This window comes from Leopardus geoffroyi, chromosome A2 (genome assembly GCF_018350155.1).
Source record: "Leopardus geoffroyi isolate Oge1 chromosome A2, O.geoffroyi_Oge1_pat1.0, whole genome shotgun sequence".
NCBI classification, from domain to species: domain Eukaryota; kingdom Metazoa; phylum Chordata; class Mammalia; order Carnivora; family Felidae; genus Leopardus; species Leopardus geoffroyi.
In genome coordinates this window covers 14,669,761-14,692,408 of record NC_059331.1, presented here as the reverse complement: position 1 = coordinate 14,692,408, position 22,648 = coordinate 14,669,761, and the positions used below count along the sequence as shown (strand labels likewise).

General features: G+C 55.0%; 1 protein-coding gene across 2 annotated transcripts; it reads left to right on the top strand.

The window, feature by feature from the left end:
- Positions 1 to 4,541: 4,541 nt before the first annotated feature.
- ATP13A1 (ATPase 13A1) lies at positions 4,542 to 21,412 on the top strand. Of its 2 annotated transcripts, XM_045492575.1 has the most exons (26): positions 4,542 to 4,963; positions 7,248 to 7,337; positions 7,466 to 7,656; positions 10,221 to 10,293; positions 10,514 to 10,669; positions 10,836 to 10,905; positions 10,983 to 11,089; positions 11,580 to 11,709; positions 11,836 to 11,891; positions 12,479 to 12,605; positions 12,683 to 12,820; positions 12,901 to 13,021; positions 13,380 to 13,537; positions 13,926 to 14,101; positions 14,173 to 14,283; positions 15,287 to 15,412; positions 16,256 to 16,364; positions 17,782 to 17,981; positions 18,064 to 18,160; positions 18,906 to 19,066; positions 19,136 to 19,250; positions 19,343 to 19,539; positions 20,336 to 20,478; positions 20,677 to 20,788; positions 20,874 to 21,017; positions 21,103 to 21,412. In XM_045492575.1, the coding sequence occupies exons 1-26, from the start codon at positions 4,568 to 4,570 to the stop codon at positions 21,211 to 21,213; spliced, it is 3,615 nt and encodes a 1,204-aa protein (XP_045348531.1). In that variant the 5' UTR covers positions 4,542 to 4,567; the 3' UTR covers positions 21,214 to 21,412. The 2 variants fall into 2 exon arrangements, with proteins under 2 accessions (XP_045348531.1, XP_045348530.1); XM_045492574.1 differs by having other exon boundaries at positions 18,906 to 19,250.
- Positions 21,413 to 22,648: the final 1,236 nt, after the last annotated feature.

Genomic DNA, 22,648 nt, shown 5'->3' with positions numbered 1-22,648 from the left:
TTAATATAACTATATTAACATATATTCTAATATATGTATTAGAGTACTAGTCACAAAGAAGGAAATCCTGCCTTTTGAAGAAACATGGTTGGACCTGTGGACCTTGAGGGCATCATGCTAAGTGAAATAAGTCAGACAGATAAAGACAAATACTGTATGATCTCACTTACGTGTGGAACCTAAAGACATGGAACTCGAGAGAATGGTGGTTGCCAGGGGCTGAGTAGTGGGAGAAATGGAGAGATGTCGGTTAGAATATAAACTTCCGGTTATAAGATGTAAATTCTGAGTATCTAGTATACATTATGGTGACTATAATTAACAATATTGTATACTTGAAAGTAGCTATGAAAGTAGAGCTCTAATGTTCTCACTGTAACAACAACAAAAAATGGTGAAGGGCGCCTGGGTGGCTAGTCAGTTAGGTGTCCGACTTTGACTTGGGTCATGATCTCACGGTTTGAGTTGACCCCACATTGGGCTCTGTGCTGGCAGTACAGAGCCCGCTTGGGATTCTCTCTCTCTCTCTCTCTCTCTCTCAAAATAAACTTAAAAAATGGTGAGGTAAAGGGTTAAAAGGGTGTCGACTGTATTGTGGTAGGCATGTTGCAATATATACATACACCAAATCATCACATCGTACACCTTAAATTTACCCAATGATGTGTCAATTATATCTCAATAAAGTCGAGAATTAATTAGAAGTCACCATGTAGCCATCAATGAGCAAACAGTCTGCACAGAGATGTTTATAGCAGCTTTACTCATAATTCAAAACTTGGAAGACCCAAGATGTATGTGAATGGATAAACTGATAATGGAATATTATGCAGCATTAAAAAGAAGTGAGATATAAAGCCATAAAAAGGTACGGAGGAACCATAAATTCATATTACTAAGCGGAAAAAGCCAATCAGAAAAGGGGACACACTGTATAATTCCAATGATATATTACGGAAAAGGTAAAACTATGGAAGACACTAAAGATCAGTGGTTCCCAGGAGGTGAGAGAAGGAGAGAGGAGGAGACAGAGCACAGTGGATTGGAGGGCAGTAAAACTACTCTGTATGATACTGTAATGATGGACACATTCATTCTGTATGTGTCCAAACCCATAAAATGTACAGGACCAAGAGTGAACCCAAAGATGAACTACAGGCACTGGGATTATTGGTAACAATGTACCACTCTGGTGAGGGATGTTGCTAATCAGGGTGCTATATATCTGAGGTGGCAGAGGATATATAGGAAATCATGTACCCTTCTCTCAATTTTGCTTAAACCTAAAACCGTTCTAATGAAGGCGTGTGTGGCTCAGTCAGTTAAGCATCTGACTCTTGACTTTGGCTCAGATCATGGTCTCATAGTTCATGGGTTCGAGCCCCACTTTGGGCTCTGTGCTGGCAGTGTGGATCTTGCTTGGGATTCTCCTCTCTCTCTCTCTCCCTCTCTCTCACACACACTCTCTCTCTCAAAATAAAAGAAATAGGGGCGCCTGGGTGGCTCAGTTGGTTGAGCGTCTGACTTCGGCCCAGGTCATGGTCTCACAGTTTGTGGGTTCGAGCCCCGCATCGGGCTCCGTGCTGACAGCTCAGAGCCTGGAGCCTGCTTCAGATTCTGTGACGCCCTGTCTCTCTGCCCCTTCCCTACTCATGCTCTGTCTCTCTCTGTCTCTCAAAAATGAATAAACGTTAAAAAAATTAAAAAAAAATAAAAGAAATAAACTTTGAAAAAAAGGTGTTTTTTTTTAGTTGACCGTCATAGTATCAGTTTCAAAATAGACAAAAGAAAAGTGTCCTCTAATTTGGAAATGCATTGAAGATTAGAGTGGTGAAAACAATTCTAGTAAAGCAGAAACTTAGGTACTGTTTCTCTAAAACTCTCCGATGATCTTTGAAGAAGCCATAGGTGCCCAGACAGGTATGAAGTGACTGCTCCTAAAACCTCATACGGCAAAAAAAAAAAAAAAAAAAAACACTCACTTTTTTATTTTTAATTTTTTTTTTCAACGTTTATTTATTTTTGGGACAGAGAGAGACAGAGCATGAACGGGGGAGGGGCAGAGAGAGAGGGAGACACAGAATCGGAAACAGGCTCCAGGCTCTGAGCCATCAGCCCAGAGCCCGACGCGGGGCTCGAACTCCCGGACCGCGAGATCGTGACCTGGCTGAAGTCGGACGCTTAACCGACTGCGCCACCCAGGCGCCCCACCACTCACTTTTTTAAACATTTATTCATTTTTGAGAGAAAGACAGAGTGTGAGCAGGGGAGGGGTAGAGAGAAAGAGGGAGACACAAATTCTGAAGCAGGGTTCAGGCTCTGAGCTGTCAGCACAGAGCCTGATGTGGGGCTGGAACCCATGAGCTGTGAGATCGTGACCTGAGCTGAAGTTGGACGCTTAACCAACTGAGCCACCCAGGTGCCCCTAAAAAAGACTCACTTTTTTGCAATAAGGACTGATTCAGAATTCAAAATGTATTCAGAAATGGGCAGTCAAGGGGCACCTGGGTGGCTTAGTCAGTTGAGCTTCCGACTCTTGACTTCAGCTTAGGTCATGATCCCAGGCTCGTGGGGTAGAGCCCCACGTTGGGCTCTGTGTTGAGCGTGGAGCCTGCTTAAGATTTTCTCTCTCTCTCTCTCTCTCTCTCTCTCTCTCTCTCCTCTCTCTCTCTCTCCCTCTGCCCCTCCCCCACTCACGGTCTCTCTCTCTCTCTCTCTCTCTCTCTCTCAAATTGTTTTCTAAAATTTAGACATTTTTTTAAATTAAAAAAATTAAATCAACAAATTTAACAGGATATTCTCAGTTTCTTTCTGAATAAAGTAGCTATTTGGAGTCTAGCTTTGATATCACAATTTCAAATTACCTATGTGCTTAATATCATTGTCCCTGAGAAAGGGAGGTTTAACTTACGATGACATCCAATGTGCTCTAGAGTGTTCAAAAATAATGAACATTTTGGACACAGATAGCAATGTATTATGAATTTATAGATGCAAAGACCTGATTGACGAATAGCGTCTTCAGAACAATCAAACGCACCCTATTTTCAAGATCTAGAAACTATCCAAGTCAAACACCTAACAAGTAAAATCCATTCTGCAAGGCTTTAGTCGAGACAATATTCAGCTTCATGTTATCACATTAGAATGACACCAAGAATCTGAGTAATCCGTGGGCTTGATAAAAGCAGGGAAGCAAATCAGTGATATCACCTTTGACTGCATTCGTTTTATCACTATATAAAACAAAAAGCTGTCCTAAGGGTTGCAGTCCACTCAGATAAGTATTATTGGAAAAGAAAACTGAAAGAGTAAAGATATTCTACGGTGTAATGGGACAGAAAGAAACGTCATCATTACTTTCATTAAATATACAATGTTAACTAAAGGGGCACCCGGGTAGCTCAGTCAATTTATCATCAAATTTCGGCTCAGGTCATGATTCACAATTGGTGAGTTGGAGCCCTGCATCTGGCTCTGAGCTAACAGCGCAGCACCTGCTTGGGGTCCTCTCTCCCTCTCTCTCTGCCCCTCCCCTGCTCACTCACGCTCTCTCTCAAAAATTAAAAAAAAAAAAAAAAAAAGAGTATTAACGAAGTCCTACTGCATTTATTATGTTCTCCTTTTACAAAGTCTTACAGTTACTACCCTAAGAATATGCAACAATATAACCTACAAATATAAATATCCTATAAAGAGTTTAAAAAGCAGTTCAAATAAATTTTTATGTGAGAGGAAAGAAACATAAAAGCGTTGTTATACATTTTTCTCAAACATATATTGTTTGAGAAACAATGTTTTCTATTTGTAGTACTACCAAATACTACTAATTGCCGCTGTTAATTAGCCCTATTGTGGTTTTGCTCAAGCAATAGTAGCAGGAGAGTAAACATTACACAACATACGTAATCTCAAATAAACAATTTTTCGTATATTTATGTTAAAGTAGTAACATGTGTGTGTAACCATTATTTCATGATCGCTCTGGTGAGCTGTGGCTGTGTTCTGTATGCCTGTCAGCACCTGCCCTCCCCCGGGACCCCCAGGGAGGGACCTCCCCCGCGCCGAGACCAACCAAGGACCCGGTCCTTAACAAGCCCCACCCCCGTGACAAACCCCGCCCCTTCGGCGGATCCTGGCCTCGCCCCCAGAATGCCTGCGTTTCAGTAATTGGCCCCGCCTCCGCAGTGCCCAGGCTCCGCCCCTGATACGCAAACAGGCCATTGCTCGGTTGCCTAGGACAAGGGCTCCCCAGTTCCGGTTTAGTTGTCATGGTGGGGCCCAGCCCGCCTAGCCTTGTCTTTTCCGGTCTTAGTCCGGCGTGGCAGGGCGGCGGGGGCAGCCTTAGCCCTTTCAAGACTTTCTCTGTCATGGCCGCGCCCTACCTCTCCTTCCGGCCGCAGCCTGTCATGGCGGCGCCCTGAGTAACAACTTCCGGACGCAGCTTCTGCAATTGTCCCGCTCTCCCTAGCCCCAGCTGCCATGGCGGCACCCAAGGTTCACCGGAAGTAAGCCGTCGGAAGTGAGGCGGTGCCTCTGCCCGGAAGCAAGTGCGGCGCTGGGAAAGATGGCGGCGGCGGCTGCGGTGGGCAACGCGGTGCCTTGCGGGGCCAGGCCTTGCGGGGCCTGGCCCGGCGGGCAGCCCAAGCCCGGGCCGCAGCCGCGCACCCTCCTCGCCGCCGGGCCGGCGCTCATAGCGAGCGGTGACGAGCTGGTTGCTGCGGTGTGGCCGTACCGGCGGCTGGCACTGCTGCGGCGCCTCACGGTGCTGCCGTTCGCGGGTCTGCTCTACCCGGCCTGGCTGGGCGCCGCGGCCGCCGGCTGCTGGGGCTGGGGCAGCAGCTGGGTGCAGATACCCGAAGCCGCACTGCTTGTGCTCGCCAGCATCTGCCTCGCGCACGCGCTCACCGTCCTCTCGGGGCATTGGTCCGTGCACGCGCACTGCGCGCTCACCTGCACCCCGGTAAGTGCTCAGGCACGAGCCTGACCCTCGACTCAGTCGAACCTTGCGGCGGGTCGCAGTCACGACGTTTGTGTAGGTCTCCACTCCATCCCGGTCTTCCCATTTGCTGGGCCTGAGTCCCCAGCGTTGCCCTCTGGGTGTCCAAACCCTGGCCCTACTACTGATTTGCTGTGCGACCCTGACGCAGGTTATTTCCTTTTTCTGGAATCCCTCCTTGGTGTGGTCATTTAGGCTGGGGAAGCTAATATCTATAAAAAGCTCAGCGTAGGATCCGACATATTTTCTTCTTTGTCATGGCTTGTTAATGCTAGCGACCGTAATAGCAAGTACTAGGTTGCTTCTAGAAACGATCCTACTTTCTTCCCCTGTGTCTCTATCTACTACTTTGGTTTTCAGAGTGTGAGGCTAGACCCTCCGGGTGAGTTTACTTGTCTGTGGAGGTTGGTTTGAGAGCTCTGTTTTCTGGTGTTTATAGTCCCTCACATACTAGGACCAAAATTAGGTTGAAATGCACTTTGATCATAGCAAGCATTTAAGAGGAGCAGGAGCAGTTTGTGAGCAAGTGACTTCAAGTGCTTTTTGCTTTTTGTCTCTTTATGCCTGCCTGCAAGCTGAGTGTGGTGACAGTGAGGACTTCTTTCAGAACACACTTTTAGAAGCACAGTAGCACTTCTGACCCTTAACTGCCAGGATCTGGATAGGGAGAGCTGCCCTGGGTCAGCAGTTACTATCAGTGACTGCACCACCGCTCTCTGGGCCTGCCTTGGATGACACTGGCATGTTTGGAGCCATGGGCACTGAGGTCCAGCCAGTCTCCCCTTTGATCCCAGGCATGTGTCTGCTAGAAAGAGAGGGAAAGGGAGCAGCATTAAGGGCGGCAGAAAGAAAAGTCCACTCTCTTTGACTGCAAACATGGGCTGGGTCCTCTTTCTCTTCTGAGAGAATAAAGTCTCTTGTTTCCCCAACAAGCCTTATCCCAGGGGAGGGGCTCAAACTTATGGGCTTGGTGGCTTCAGGTCAGTACAATGAAAGATTCCAATGAGGGACCAAAAAATGGAGGGAAATTGGAGAGAGTGTGACGTCTCTCCCCAAACATCCAGCTGCCTTTTGGCCTGCAGGTAAAAAACGTGACTGTTCACTTCCTCTCCAGGGATGAAGGACAAGGAGCTAAGTGACTGTGGGGTTAGGACAGGCAGATCCGGGATCAGAGATCTCAGACGGGTGCTTCTCTCTGGGTTTCAATTCACCCTTGTGTAAAGCGAGAACTGTAACACCCACCTCCCGTTCCACAGTGAGAAGAGCCTGAAATGACCGCAGCCTTCCTGGCGTGGGGCCGGCCCCATGTAGCACTTTGCACTTTTTTTCCACGGCATTCCCATCCCCAAGTTCATCGCTTAATGTTTTGTCTTTGTCGTTCTTTTCTGCCTGCTTCCATGCCGGTGAATGCCCCGAGGGTCAGGGCCTTTCTACTGAGGGTCACCCTTTGGTGCCTCCCTGCACAAACACACACGTCCCAGGGGCTGAGTGGGCTGGCCCAGCAGCCGCGAGCTGGCTGCAGCGTGGGCTTGAGGGAGCGCTAACTGACCTCCAGCCGGCGCCTCCATGTCGTAGGTGCTGAGGGGCCTGCAGCGAACAAAGCAGACGAAAGCCGTTACCTTCATGGCGTTAGCGAGAGAGGTAGAGCTCGTACTCAGCCATCAGTGCTCAAAAGGAAAAAGCGGGACGAGGAAAGGAGTGTTGTGAGGGCCCTTTACATGGAGCCTCCTCCAGGGGAGGGCTTCTAAGAAGGTGACATTTGAGCAAGGGCCTGAAGCTGAGAGTGTGACTGCATGTTCCAGGCAGAGAAAACGGCTCGTGCAGAGGCCCTTAGCTGAGGCAAGGACGAGTCTTGCCTCGTCGTCCCTGGTCACTTCAGGACACGTGATGAACGGTTAAAGGAGGGGAGGCAGAGCAGCAGCAGGCCAGCGGGCTGGGACAGGGCTCGGCCCATGTGCATTGAGGGCGCATCTCATGCGGGGGGGGGGGGGGGCTTCTTCCTGTTTGAGTTCAGCAGCGCCCCAGGCATCATCAGGTGCTGTCCATCACTCCTGATTTTATGACACGAGACCAGCAGTGTGGTCAGGTAGTGTCTATGTCTCAGTGACAGATGGGAAGTGGCCGGGCCAGCCTCTGGAGCCCAGTGGCGTGTTCTGCGCCCAGACCTGCGGTGCGTGCAGCCTCCCTGGTGGGGGCTGTGCAGCTGGGGGGTGGGAAGGGCTCAGCAGCAGCACTTCGTCTCTCACAGGAGTACGACGCCAGCAAAGCAACCTTCGTGAAGGTGGTGCCGACCCCCAACAATGGCTCCACTGAGCTTGTGGCCCTCCACCGGGATGAGGTAGGGACCTGCTGCTGGGCCGCCCAGCCCAGGGTTTGGGTCGGGAGGGGGGGGGGGTGGACTCCCAGGCACTGGCAGGCACGCCCAGGTTAGGGGCTTCTGCCACAGAGATGCCTCTGCTCCCACAGGGCGAAGATGGGCAAGAGGTGCTGTCCTTCGAATTCCAGAAGATCAAGTATTCCTACGATGCCCTGGAGAAGAAGCGCTTCCTCCCTGTGGCCTTTCCTGTGGGAAATGCCTTCTCATATTACCAGAGCAACAGAGGCTTCCAGGAGGACTCTGAGATCCGCGCGGCCGAGAAGAAGTTTGGGAGCAATAAGTGAGTCCCAGGGAGCCCCCGTGTTCTGACAGGGCTGGAGCTCTGCCCACGGTCACAGCAGGGACGCTTGGCCGCGCCAGTGGCCCCTTTCCCATTTCTGCCCTGCCACGCTCCCGCGTCAGAGTGCCTAGGAAGTGGGGTGGAGGAGGTCACCCTTTAAACAATACATCCCAGGGGCGCCTGGGTGGCTCAGTCGGTTGAGCGTCCAACTTCGGCTCGGGTCATGATCTCACGGTTTGTGGGTTCGAGCCCCGTGTCGGGCCCTGTGCTGACAGCTGGGAGCCTGGAGCCTGCTTCCGATTCTGTGTCCCCCTCACTCTCCGCCCCACCCCTGCTTGTGCTCTGTCTCTCTCTTTCAAAAATGAATAAACATTAAAAAAAATAAATACATAAACAATACATCCCAGGCGAAGATGGCGGGCACCTTTTGAGAAAGGTGCCTTGTCTCCCCTGAACTGGCCTGCTGACAGGGACCCTGGAGGGCCCTCCAGTGGAAGTGCGTGCAGCTCTTCATGGGAGCCTGGCCTGAGGCCCCGGAGTTGGCTGTTGATCCTCGTTTTGTAATTACTATAGTTTTTCTCTGCCTTAATTATTAATTTTTTTTAGTCTTGTCGTTTTATTTTTTTTTTTAAGTTTACTCATTTTTTTAAAAATTTTTTTTTTTTTCAACGTTTTTATTTATTTTTTTGGGACAGAGAGAGACAGAGCATGAACGGGGGAGGAGCAGAGAGAGAGGGAGACACAGAATCGGAAACAGGCTCCAGGCTCTGAGCCATCAGCCCAGAGCCTGATGCGGGGCTCGAACTCACGGACCGCGAGATCGTGACCTGGCTGAAGTCGGACGCTTAACCGACTGCGCCACCCAGGCGCCCCAAGTTTACTCATTTTTGACAGAGAGAGAGAGAGAGAGCATGAGTGGGGGGGTGGGGGGTGCAGAGGGAGGGAGACACAGAATCCGAAGCAGGCTCCAGGCTCCGAGCTGTCGGCACAGAGCCCGATGCAGGGCTCGAACTCACGGACCGTGAGAGCACGACCTGAGCCGAAGTCGGATGCTCAAGTGACTGAGCCACCCGGCGCCCCTGTTGTTTTGGAGTTTATTTATTTTGAGAGAGAACACGCACATGCACTCACAAGTAGGGGAAGAGCAGAGAGAGAGAGCGAGAGAATCGATGCAGGGTTCGAACTCAGAAACCTCAAGTTCGTGACCTGAGCCAAAGTCAGATGCTTAACCCACTGAGCCACCCAGGTGTCCTATTTCTCTTTAAGTTTTTTTCCTGAGTGTAAGTTGCCACCTTTGTCCTCGTATTTTTCCCAGCACTTCAGGAAGAGTGGTAAAAGGAATTGTTAGTGATCACCTGGCTCTCTTTTGTGCCAGGCAGGATGCCAGATGCCTTGTACGTATGTGCTTTCTCTTCAGTCACCGAAACCACCAGTGCCGACACGCTACTGGGAGGGGGCAGAGCTGGACTTCAGAGCCCCTGTCCCTGCCACCATGATAATCATCCTCGACCTGAAAATCCTTAGACCCTTTAGGGAATTCTTCCCTGACTTCATTGCTTTTTAAAAATTACAGATGGTGGCAGCAGGGGCGGGGTGGGTTGGGGGGGTGGCACCTGGGTGGCTCAGTTGGTTAAGCGTCTGACTCTTGATTTTGCTTCAGGTCATGATCTCGGGGTTTGTGAGATCGATCCCCCCCAAATCGATCCCACGCTGTCAGCGCAGAGCCTGCTTAGGATTCTCTCTCTCCCTCTCTCTGCCCCTCCCCTGTGCTTACACACATGCAGGTGCACATGCAGTCTCACTTTCGGAATAAGCAAATGTTAAAAATACAGATGTGTTATTTCAAATAGCAACGTAGTGGGAAGGTTTATAAGAAATTTTTTACTTATTTCCCTGCTTAAGGTCAGCCTTGATGGTGGCATGGGATGTCCCCTTGCACACCTTCCTGCCTCATGCAAAGTCACCTGACAATGCGGAATGGGCCCCGGTTGTTGTTGTTTGTTTTTATCACAGTGGATTCTTTTTCTCGCATCTCACCTCTAGTACTCATCTCTAAGGGCAGGGCAAGGAGGACCCAGGCTGACCTGGCTCGTTCCCTGGCCCGGCTGGGCTATCACACACAATGCCGCAGAACACACCCTTAGGCCCCACTCCTCAAATTCTGGGGCTTTCATTGAGGGAGTTTGGGGGAAATTTCAGCTCCAGACCTCCCCTCTTGAAATCAGGGTGGGGCTCAGCCCCCAGGGGACCCCACAATACCCCACAGCCAGGCCTCTTCTGTGCAGCTTCAGGGCCCCCATCCCACAGTCAGGTACTCCTTCTCCGCCTGCTTGTCACCCAATCTGATGACCGGTTCTGTCTTGCACTAACCCTGCTTGAGTGCGTGGCTACCTGAACAACCTGTCGCTGATTCAGAAGCTTCACCTGGGTTCTGTGGAGCAGAGGGCTGGCAGCAGTTAGCATGCCAGTCACAGTCGAGTGGACTGTCCCTCCTGGCTCCTTGTTTCCGAGGGGCTCCCGAGGCCTCACGCTGTGAACAAGATGTGGGGTCTGGTCTCTTGCAGGGCCGAGATGGTGGTGCCTGACTTCTCAGAGCTGTTCAAGGAGAGAGCCACAGCACCCTTCTTTGTGTTCCAGGTAAACAGCAGCTTGGGCTCTCCCCCCACCCTGTTCCTTGGGCCTTCCGCAGCCAGGGCAGTCTCCTTTCTCCACACCTGAAAATCTGTCTGTCTGCACGGGCCTGGGCCGTGGGTAGAACAGCCCGTGGTGTGCCTTCCCAGCCTCCTCAGGTGTCTATCTTCGTGTGCTCCCGTGGATGGACAGGCGGGGGTGTGGACACACAGGCTGTGCCCTGCAGGTTTTTTGCGTGGGGCTCTGGTGTCTGGATGAGTACTGGTACTACAGCGTCTTCACACTTTCCATGTTGGTGGCCTTCGAGGCCTCCCTGGTGCAGCAGCAGATGAGGAACATGTCAGAGATCCGGAAGATGGGCAACAAGCCTCACATGATCCAGGTGTGGCCAACAGGGAGACTTGCTGGGGGGGGGGGGGGGTGCGGGGGGCACCTGCCAGTCTCAGGGTGGGCGTGGAGCGAGGGCAGGGTGAGGTCGGCTCTCGGCGTGCACCTGCATCGTGCCCCCTCTCAAGAGGCAGAGCTGAGTGCACCTCCCCTCCACCCAGGTCTACCGCAGCCGGAAGTGGAGGCCCATCGCCAGCGATGAGATCGTTCCCGGAGACATTGTGTCAATCGGTGAGGCACAGTTCTGTTCCGTCCTGGTGGGACCCCTTCTCTCGGCTTCTGTCCAACCCTCCCGCCCCTTCCCGCAGGCCGCTCCCCACAGGAGAACTTAGTGCCCTGTGATGTGCTGCTGCTGCGCGGCCGCTGCATCGTGGACGAGGCCATGCTCACAGGGGAGTCGGTGCCACAGATGAAGGTGCTGGGTGGGGAGTAGGGGTCGTGCTCGGTGTACTCACGTGCCTCACTGTCTCATTCGTGGAGCAGGGAGAGGGCTGGTCGCTAGGCCGGGATCCTGCCTAGGCACGGCTGGAGGAGGCCAGAGGAGGTGCGGTGCCTAGATGGAGCTGCCGGCTCTCCTGGGGGGGGGTCTGCACCCTGAACGAAGGGGAGCTGGGTGGTGAAGAGAGAGGCCAAGGTCGTTGGGGGTTGTCCAGGCCAGGGACCAGGGATGTCGGACTGGGGTGGGCCAAGAGAAACCAGGAGAGCGTGAACCCTGAGTGAGGCCAGTTGGGGGATCCCAAGGAGTGGATGCGCACACGCAGGTGGGGAGAAGACGAGGTCAGGCTGGGAACCCTGTGAGGGTCAGAGTGGCCCAACCCAGCCCCAGGGGCCCCCTCTTGAGAGACTGGGGATGGAGAAGGAGGCCGAGGTGAGAGCGCCCACACCATCCTCTCTTTTCTCCTCAGGAGCCCATTGAAGACCTCAGCCCTGACCGGGTGCTGGACCTCCAGGCCGACTCCCGGCTCCACGTCATCTTTGGGGGCACCAAGGTGGTACAGCACATCCCCCCACAGAAGGCCACCACGGGCCTGAAGCGTAGGTGCCTTAGGGAGATCCGGGGGTGTTCTGGCCCCACCGTCCCCACCCCCTCAACACCTGCTTGGCTGTGCGGGAGTCGGGACGAACAGATACAAGTGATGCTCGTTCTGTTTGTCTCTGCAGCAGTTGACAATGGGTGCGTGGCCTACGTCCTCAGGACCGGATTCAACACATCCCAGGTATGGCCCCTTGTCTGGCTCTGGGGTGGGTGGGCCCCAGGGCAGGAGGCAGACAGTTGAGACAGTGGCTCTTATGGACCCCAGAACATCCCCGCCACAGGCTTACTCTGACAGAGGGTACTGGTTCGGGGCAGGGTGCAGAGGCAAACCCTAGACTGAGCCCGCTGTCCTCAGCTGAGCTTCTGGTGGGGAGCACAGACAGAGAACGGGCTGTTGCCACACACATTGGGATGGTGTACAGAGTCATGCTCATAAACTCTTCACGAAAATGGCATGAGGGCTGCCTGGTAGAGGTGATGGCCAGACCTCCCTCTGGAAAACCTAGTCCCCCATCTAAACCACTTCTTTCCCTAACCCCCAGTTTTTGGCCACTGGTCTCTATAACCCTTAGCTCAGGTGCAGCCTCCCACATACCTGTGTGGTCCCTGTGTCACGGCTGCAGGACTCACTGGTGGGCCCAGGGCAGGCCCTCCCCATCAGCAGAGGGATACTCTGACTCTCTGTGCTGTCAGATGCTGGAGGCCACCCCTACCCCACACCCCCACACCCCCATGCCAGGAAAGGCCTCTAACCCCCTGTCCTTCTAGGGCAAGCTGCTTCGAACCATCCTCTTTGGAGTCAAGAGGGTGACTGCAAACAACCTGGAGACCTTTATCTTCATCCTCTTCCTCCTGGTCTTCGCCATCGCAGCAGCTGCCTACGTGTGGATCGAAGGTATGCACTGTGGCCCCTCACCTGTCTGCTGGGACCTGTCCCCATGGACCCCAGGCTGGCAGGCCCTGTCTCCGCAGGCACCAAGGACCCCAGCCGGAACCGCTACAAGCTGTTTCTGGAATGCACACTGATCCTCACCTCGGTCGTGCCCCCTGAGCTGCCCATCGAGTTGTCTCTGGCTGTCAACACCTCCCTCATTGCCCTGGCCAAGCTCTGTGAGTGCCTGGGACAGGGTCGGGTGCCTAGCGGGCCGGGGCCTGGCAGAGCCCCTGACCCTGGCTCCTCCCCTTCCCAGACATGTATTGCACGGAGCCCTTCCGGATCCCGTTTGCCGGCAAGGTAGAGGTGTGCTGCTTCGACAAGACAGGGACCTTGACTAGCGACAGCCTAGTCGTTCGTGGGGTGGCCGGGCTCAGGTGAGCATGGGGGGCCTGGGCCTCTCCCCCAGCAGGTGGCTTTCTGGGAGCTCAGGGGACAGACGGCACCCACCCAGACCCACCCACCACAGTGGACCACTGAAGTTTGATCAGGCGGCAGAGGGGGGTGTTCCCCGTGTACTCTTCAATGTGACAGCAGTGTGGAGGCTCAGCTCCCACCCCAAGCAGCCATACGATCCCTAGAGCCGTCTCTGAGATGGGCAGTTGGCACGAAGACCAAGACCATGCGTCTCAGCCCCTGTAGTGACTGGCACAGAGTGGAGGCCCATCCCTCATCCTGGCTAGCAAGTCCCAAGAGTCCCTCCACTCCATAACAAGCGGTTTCCTCTCTTTGCAGAGACGGGAAGGAGGTCACTCCTGTGTCTAACATCCCTGTAGAGACACACCGTGCCCTGGCCTCATGCCACTCCCTCATGCAGCTGGATGATGGCACCCTTGTGGGTGATCCACTTGAGAAGGCTATGCTGACAGCTGTGGACTGGACGCTGACCAAAGGTGAGGGGCTGGAGCTTTGGGCCCAGTTCTCACACCCCTGGGTGGGCAGGCTGCACCCCTCGGAGACACCTGTGTGTCCACCTCGGGCAGGCAGGCCTATAACCGTGATGATCCCCTAGGTGGGTGGGCACAGGCTCACCTCTGACCTGAGACAGTCCATGCCTGTGGGAGTAGAGCCTGCCCCACCCTGTCAGAAGTCACAGGCAGGGTCCTCTGAGCACAGGTCTCTCAGCCTTGACCCTACCTGGAGTGAGGAGCCTCCCCCCAGCCCCCACCTGTAGGCCCTGGGTCTGGGGGTGGGGGGAAGAGAGGGGTGGAAGGGGGAGGCGGGGGCTTGGCTGCCTCTTTGGAGCGAAGGCCCTCAGGATTCGTACTTATTTGTTTCCAGATGAGAAAGTATTCCCCCGAAGTATTAAAACTCAGGGGCTGAAAATTCACCAGCGCTTTCATTTTGCCAGTGCCCTAAAGCGAATGTCCGTGCTCGCCTCCTATGAGAAGCTAGGCTCCACTGATCTCTGCTACATTGCGGCTGTGAAGGGGGCCCCCGAAACCCTGCACTCCATGGTGAGCCAGCCCCGGCCCAGGGGGAAGGGGGGCGCGGGGCGGTCGGTGACATCCCCCCGCGTTCCCTGCAGTTCGCCCAGTGCCCACCTGACTACCACCACATCCACACGGAGATTTCCCGGGAAGGAGCCCGAGTCTTGGCGCTGGGGTACAAGGAGCTGGGGCATCTCACCCACCAGCAGGTAAGGGCCCAGGCTCTCCACCTGCTGGCCCCTTGTCCTCACCGCCTTCTGTTCCCGTCAGCGCCACTATGAGCAGGCTTGGTTCCTTCTTCCTCTTCCCATGTCTCTACCTTTGGAGGCCCTGGGTGGCACTCGGTCCTTGGTCCCTTCTTCCCCACTGTGTGCCCTGTCCCTTATGGGACCCCATCCCATCTTGGTCCCTGAGGCCACTTCTGCCGAGCACAACCAAGGCCCGCCTCCATCCAGCTTCCTACCCCTACGCCCTTGGGTCCTCACACCGCCCCAAGGATCACCAGGAAGCACCTCGGATTCCTGTCTCCATCTCAGTTCTGCCCCTACCCTGTCCAACCACCCTGTCACCGTGTGGTCTTGGGGCGCCTCCAGCTCTCGTTCACGCCCTACATCGTCACATCGGTCATCGGCTTTCTTCTCCCCCTCCACCGTCAGTCCTCCTCCTTTATCTGCTTCCACCTGGGCCCTCATCCAGTCCACTTAACACCTGGCAGCTGAGAGATTCTTCCAGAGTGCGCACCAGATTGTGGGCTTACGTTCAGAGCCGCCCTGCTTGATGCCACTCCCTGAGTCTGTCTGTCTCGTTCCCCTGCTGTCCTTTCTCATGGCAGTTAGTGCTCTGGTTTCTGTGATTTTATTTCACATCGCTTCTGGTAGTAGGCAAGCTCTGTGAGGGCAGGAGGTTTGGGTTTCTGATAGGAGGAACAGGGTGAGTGTGTGCTCAGTGATTAACAAAGGAGTGTCTGACTTTGTTGTCTGGGAGGCTGAGTCACAGGGGCTCCGTGTCCTGCTGTTGCCCACGTAGGGAGGAAAGGCCCCACGGTGGGGAAACCACACAGCACTGCTGAGCCCCTGTGGGTTGCCCTCCCCACTTCTCAGCTTCTGACCCTCACATGTTCCTCCTGTAAAGATGGGGCCTTCCCTGACCTCCCTTACCAGCTCAGAAGTGATGGGGGGATGGGTTGTAAGGCACCCCTGTGTCCCCACACAGGCCCGGGAAGTCAAACGGGAGGCCTTGGAGTGTAACCTCAAGTTCGTTGGCTTCATTGTGGTCTCCTGCCCGCTGAAGGCCGATTCCAAGGCTGTGATCCGTGAGATCCAGAATGCGTCCCACCGGGTATGGCTGCCACACCCCTCCCCATTGGGCCCCAAGGGTGGCCTGACGGGTGGGTGGGTCTTTGTTCCTTCTGGAGAGGGGGATGTGACAGTAGAGAACAGTTCTCCCCTCAGTGGGGCAGGTTTGAGTGGGTATCCAGGTCTCAATAGCAAGGACGTCTTTCTTGGATTTCAGCTGAGCTCCGTCACAGCTCTGGTGCTAACGCTTTTCCAGGCTTGAGGATGCCTTGGGACCCGGCCTGTGCCCACCCATCTCAAGTTGCTTCCTTGGCCCTCAGCATCCTTGGGATGCAAGGGCACTTCCCCCACTCCACCCCATCCTAGACAGGAAGAGCTGAAGCTGGGACAGGGGATACAGAGGCACTTCCCAGACAGACCGCATCCATCTGTCCTGTGGTTTCTGTTTTCTAGTTTGGGACTCAGGATGCAGTTTAGAATGTGGGAAGTGAGTGAGCAGTCACAGAGGTGGTGACATGAGCGGCACCCACCTGGCTCTCAGCAATCACAGCCCGTCTTCCCATCACTGGGCCCTAAGTGCAAAGGCTGGAGCATCTGTTCCCCTCTGCCTGGGGCAGCTACCAAGCCAAGGGGGTCCACACCAGTAGCTGGTTCTTAGTTTGTATTACAGAAAAGGCTTGAGTGTTTTCAGAAAGACATGCATACATGAATTATTTGCATAAAACGCCACCAAGTTGGGGTGGATTGTGGCCCCTGGAACCCATTCTGCATTAGGAGACCAAGACCTCATTCTGTGACCTTCTCTAGAGGGGACTCGATCACCAGGTCTCCAGGCTGGAGTTTGACCTGCTGAGCCCTGCCCCACTGAGCCCTCTTCTCTTGCCAGGTGGTCATGATCACAGGCGACAACCCGCTCACTGCCTGCCACGTGGCTCAGGAGCTGCACTTCATTGAAAAGGCACAAACGCTGATCCTGCAGCCTCCCACAGAGAAAGGTGAGGCGCCATGGAGCCCTGGGCTCTGGGGGACCCTGAGTCCAAGAACAGCTCCTGTCTGGTGGCCCACCTGGATTTCAGGCCTGAGGAACATAGCCTTGCCTCGTCGGCATGCTCAGGCCCCCTGGCCAGGGAGTTCCACACCTGTGTGTCCAGCAGCGTGCGAGCAGCTACTGGTTCCAGGATCAGCGATGACTTACAATCAGGGTGGTTGGTTGTCGTCAGCCAGTGTGTGTTTTCTGTCCTCACACCTGCCTTGGGGCCAGCAGGCTGTCGTACCTGGTGAGGGTTCTCGTAAGCACGGGGGATGCTGGCATGACAAGACCCCAGGCAGAGGGTGCGGTGCACGTTACCACCCTTGTCATCTCCACACCCCATAGGAGGAAACTGACAAGGTCAGCTGTTAGGGCCCCCACTTGGTAGACAAGGAAAGAGAAGTAAACTCATCGACCTCAGTCGCTCAGTGGTACTTGGAGGATTTGCTCCCAGGTGTCCTGACTCCAGAGCTCGTGGCCTCTGGTCATTTCTGAGTAACCAAATTGGCTGCAAGTGGTGCCCAAGGGTAGAGTCCATTGAGGAGCACATCCAGCCCCAGCACCTCCGGCTGGTGGGGTGTGGGTTCTGTTAGATGCCAAGGGATGGCGTCTGGCTGGGGAATGACATGCGTCGGAATGTCACCAGGCTGCAGATCAGAGGAGGTTGCAGCTTTGGGAACTGTGCTGGATTCTAGAATCTACCAGCCCTTCCAGTCAATGCGTTAGTGCCAGATCTCTGTCATCTCTGTCCCAGCCCCAGGCACTATGGTCTTCCAGAGCCCAGGGATTGTAGGCAGGTGGCTCAGAGGTGGCTGTCGGGACTGTTGATTGGCAGATGAAGCTGCTCTAACAAAACGGCCACAACAAAAGGCATGTGGAGGGAGGCTGGTTTCCCTCCTAGCCAGGACAGCCCAGGATGAGCCATGCAGTGCCAGAAGGCCTCCCTCAGCCGTCCTTGTCACTCAGCATCCACGTCTAGGCCAGCCATCTAGAAAGAGGAAGTGGTTGGTAAGCAGTGTCTGGCCCAAGGAAGTGACTCAGGGTGTCCAGGCCCTAGGAGAGGAAGGTTTCAGGCAGGCCCCAGGGGTAGGGGTGCCTTGCTCCTGAGGTCAGGCTGTCTGGATTTGAATCTGACTGTCATGTGGTCTCAGGCCAGTGGCCTAGGCTCTGGGTTCTTGAATCCTTTGTATGGGAGGGTTCTGTGAACAATCTGTGGGGTTCCTGGGCTGCAGGTGTGGACCCGGTTGGTAGGGATAAAGAGGGGTGAGGGCAAGAACATGCTTCAGGGAGATGAGACTAGGACCGTATATGTGAGGTCCATGTGAGGGGGATTTGCTGAGCGGCGGAACCCCTCTCCCTGACCCTGGGCTCTGGCCCTGCAGGTCGACCCTGCGTGTGGCGCTCTATTGATGGCAGTGTCGTACTGCCCCTGGCTAGGGGCTCCCCAAAGGCGCTGGCCCTGGAGCACGCCCTGTGCCTCACGGGCGACGGCCTGGCCCACTTGCAGTCCGAGGACCCCCAGCAGCTGCTTCGCCTCATTCCCCATGTGCAGGTGTTCGCCCGCGTGGCCCCCAAACAGAAGGTGTGTACAGAGGAGGCAGAGGGGCAGGTGGGGCCCTGGGGGCGGCACAGAGCCCTCACTCCGCCCATCTCTGCCCACGTAGGAGTTTGTCATCACCAGCCTGAAGGAGCTGGGCTACGTGACCCTCATGTGTGGCGACGGCACCAATGACGTTGGTGCCCTGAAGCATGCTGACGTGGGTGAGTCCCTCAAGCTGATGGACTGTCGCTTCCATCGCTGTTCTGCCAGCACGGGCTTAGGCTTAGCTTCAGAGACACGTCACTGAGCGAGTTCTGTGAGGAGGCATTGGGGAGGGGGCCAGGGGCCAGTGGGATTGGGGATCTGGGACCTGCAGGCCTGGAAGGGACACAGGTGTCTGAGGAAGAGTGAGGTGAGGGCATCAGGGCCTCTGGGAGGCTCCATGTGGCAGACACAGCTTGGTTTGCTGAGGCCCCCCGGCCCCACGCAGGGACCACGTGGGCACTGAGGGCCAAAGGCTAGTGAGAGATGGGACAAGTGGCGATGCACAAATGGAAGCTGAGGCATTTGCCAAGCGTTCATAGGCTTGGATTCCTGTCAACAGAATGTAGTCATCGGGCTGATGTTTAAAAACTGATCTGGCGTACTCGTAGCTCTTTCGAGATTCTTAACTGATTTATTAGTCAACTGTGGTGTTTATCACCTATTACGTCTTAGAATTACCATCCTTGGCAATAGATTTAGGGAGTCTGTTCATTTTGTCTCCTTTGTGTTTTGTGTATTTGGGTTTTGCTTCCTAAATGTGGAAAGTAAGATAGATGCTCTCTGAGACACTCCCTGGGGAGATGGGCTAAGATGAGGAAGTTGGGGCTCCTGTGAGCAGACTCTGCACTCTGTACTCCGCACGGGGCCTGAGTGGCAGGCTCCTTCTGGCTCCAGACATACAATCACATGCCTCTCCCCCAGGTGTGGCACTCCTGGCCAACGCCCCCGAGCGAGTTGTTGAACGGCGGCGACGACCCCGAGACAGCCCCGTCCTGAGCAACAGTGGAGTCCGGGCCACTTCCAGGGCGGCCAAGCAGAGGTCGGGGCTCCCGCCTCCCGAGGAGCAGCTGGCCTCCCAGCGGGTGAGTCTCAGGAGGGGGGCACCAGCATCCCCTGGTGGCCATGTCTCACCCGTGTCGCCCACCACACAGGACCGCCTGAGCCAGGTGCTGCGGGAACTGGAGGACGAGAGCACACCCATCGTGAAGCTGGGGGACGCCAGCATCGCTGCACCCTTCACCTCCAAGCTGTCTTCTATCCAGTGCAGTGAGTCCCATCCCCAGCCCCTCCCTCGTGCCCACCCCAGGCCTATCCTGATTGGCACCCATGCCCACACCTTCCTCCCCCACCCCCCGCAGTCTGCCATGTGATCAAGCAAGGCCGCTGCACGCTGGTGACCACGCTGCAGATGTTCAAGATCTTGGCCCTCAATGCCCTCATCTTGGCCTATAGCCAGAGTGTTCTCTACCTGGAGGGCGTCAAGTTCAGTGACTTCCAGGCCACGCTGCAGGGGCTGCTGCTGGCCGGCTGCTTCCTCTTCATCTCCCGCTCCAAGGTGGGCTGAGACACAGGCAAAGCAGGGGTTCCCTCCCCAGCCCACGAGTCCCTTTGCCTCTTTGGGCTAGCTAGGATGGGCTGTTAAAGACACCACCACGTGTCATCCATTTGTCCTCACAGCAGCTCTCAGGGTGGGAACTGTCATCCCCACATCACAGATGAGAATCGGGACAGGGCAGGTACATGCTGAGACTCCCCAGAGTGGCACAACTCGGTTCCCAGCACTGTCTGCCAGCTGGGGTCTCAGGTGGGCCACATAGAGCACACAGACAAGGAGAGGACAGATGGGGAAAATAATTATTAAGACCACTCAAAGCGTGCGGTGTCGTGAAAAATACAAAGTGACTCACAGGGCACAGCCTCATGGTCATTCAGGGGAGCCCGTAGGGTTCCCTACAGAATGAAGGAACCGGCCAGGAAGTAGGCAGAAAGGTCATAGATTGGCATGGGCTGATGCAAAAGAGGCCCTGGAAGCTGGGGAGGGTGGGAGGTGGGTGTTGTCAACCATGCACACCCAGTGAGCCCCAAAGAGGGCTTTGGTTTATTGTAGAACAAGGGGAAAGAGGATGGACTTTAAGTGCCCATTGACTGCTGTGTGGAGTGTAGGCATTGACTGAGGGTGTGATGGCATCTAGACTGAGGTGCTGGGGGACAAGCAGGACTCCAGGGACTGGTACTGACTTATAACCTCCAGGATTTGGTGACTGCTCTCTGCATGAGCCCTGCTAGGAGGCAGGGTGGGAGAGTAGGCCCAGGGTGAGCCTGGACCTTGACCCCCCACCCTGCTGCTACAGCCCCTCAAGACTCTTTCCCGAGAGCGGCCCCTGCCCAACATCTTCAACCTATACACTGTCCTCACGGTCGTGCTCCAGTTCTGTGTGCACTTCCTGAGTCTCGTCTACCTGTACAGCGAAGCCCAGGCCCGGAGCCCTGAGAAGTGAGTGCTGTCCCAGCATGGGGGTTGGGGAGGGGCGGAAGGCAGTGTCCCTGTGGTGGAGGGTACACGAGGATGCACACACAGACATTGCCCTGTGGTGACCACAGCCAGGCAGTGGAGTCAGCCAGGGACAGCCCTGGCTCTGTGCAGGGATGGTGAGAGTCATAGGGTGGCCCTGTCCCCCATGTGTTGCTGCAGGCAGGAGCAGTTTGTGGACCTGTACAAGGAATTTGAGCCGAGCCTGGTCAACAGCACCGTGTACATCATGGCTATGGCCATGCAGATGGCCACCTTTGCCATCAACTACAAAGTGAGGTCCAGCCCATGCCTGAGTTCACCCTGCCCACTTTCTAGGCCCCCACAGCACTTGACTGTCCATCCATCTGTCCCCACAGGGCCCACCGTTCATGGAGAGCCTACCGGAGAACAGGCCCCTGGTGTGGAGCCTGGCTGTGTCACTCCTGGCCATCGTGGGCCTGCTCCTTGGCTCCTCACCTGACTTCAACAGTCAGTTTGGCCTCGTGGACATCCCCGTGGAGGTGAGTGGCCCCGTGGACGTGGCCCCACGACTCAGCCTGGGCCTGACTGTGGGCTTCTAGCTCACCAGTGCTCCCTGCCCCGCAGTTCAAGCTGGTCATCGCCCAGGTCCTGCTCCTGGACTTCTGCCTGGCGCTCCTGGCCGACCGTGTCCTGCAGTTTTTCCTGGGGACCCCGAAGCTGAAAGTGCCTTCCTGAGATGGCGGTGCCGGCACCTGCTGCCCATGTTGGTGCCGCCGGGCGGAAGCCCCAAGAGGGAACACTGCCCCAGTGGCCACCAGGACTGATCTGAGCTGGGACACCCCCTATCCCCCACAGCCATCTGAGGGCCTGGCTGGCAGAACCAGCCCTGGGCTGGCACCTTTGGTAAATAAAGCCGCATCCATGATTTTAAGAAGCCCTGCCTCCACCTCTGTCTGCACCACAGAAGGGGTCGTTGTGGGGCTGGGCAATCACTGAGCAGGGTCCCAGCACCCTCCTCAGGAGCCGTGAGATTATTAACGACAGCCTCTGTAATACATTCAGCACTTAGAAGGGCCAAGCTCCAAGTCCAGAGAGTTGTGCATATTTTCCTAATTTGACAAGCACCTCCATATTTCCGTGGTCTCTCAACTTCATGTTTTGGTCCCTCAGGCACTAGGGGGGGAGTTTGGGGATCAATGGCATTTTCTGTTTTTCAGTGATATGTAAAAAACAGCATGCCTTTCTCTCATGATGTCTTAGATGGGAGGAAGTTCAATCCGAATCATTGCAAATAGTAGCTCGGGTCACACTCATTGGGGTCCTATGCCACACAAGTGCCATCACCATCTCATGTAACAGCCCAGCTTTGCATCTGGCTCTGCCCTTGTACTGACACTATCCTTCCTTTCAAAGGGCACGCATTGCAACTCAGGAATTGTGGAGTAGGCAGCACGAGAGCAGAGTCATGGTCAGTGGGAAATTTCCTACCTTCACAACAGCCAAAAACTTGAGAAAGCAAAAGTCATAAACATGATGTCTTTGTTTCCAGCTAGAAAATCCACTGAGTGCAGGGTACGGGTGCATTTTTATAACTTTGACAAGCTGCACATGGGGACCTACAGCCAGGGGACCCAGTCCCAGCTTCTTGGATAACAACCTCTGCCTCCCTGCTGCTTATCAGTGAGGGGCTCACAGCCCTTTACCATCTTCACCCCTTTGCTGTCCTCAGCGAAGGACGCACAGCCCAAGGAAAGCCCTGGGATCCAAAGCAGGGACACAGCGGGGACCAGTTGTGAATGCCAGTGAGCATCACACGGGCCCTGAGCACAGATGAAGGTGTATGCAAGTGTAGGGGTGCCAGACCACACCAGGAAAGGGGGCTACTGTGATCATTTGGAGTCCCTGAGACAATTTGAGGCCACCCGATGGTGACTGGTCTTGGGATTTGTTCGTTGGGAATGATTCTTGGGGTGCTTAGGGTGGGGGTCTATGATCACCATGCCTGAGGGAGGTGCTACGGGTGCTTCTGGCTGCACTGTAATCGACTTCAAGAGTCTGATGCAGCTTTCAAGGTGACACCAGGTGCCCCAGACCAGAGGTCTCCAGCCCCTCCAGCATTGGGAGACCGGATCCCGCTGGAATAGGTCCTCTCCACCAGGGGGCTCCAAGG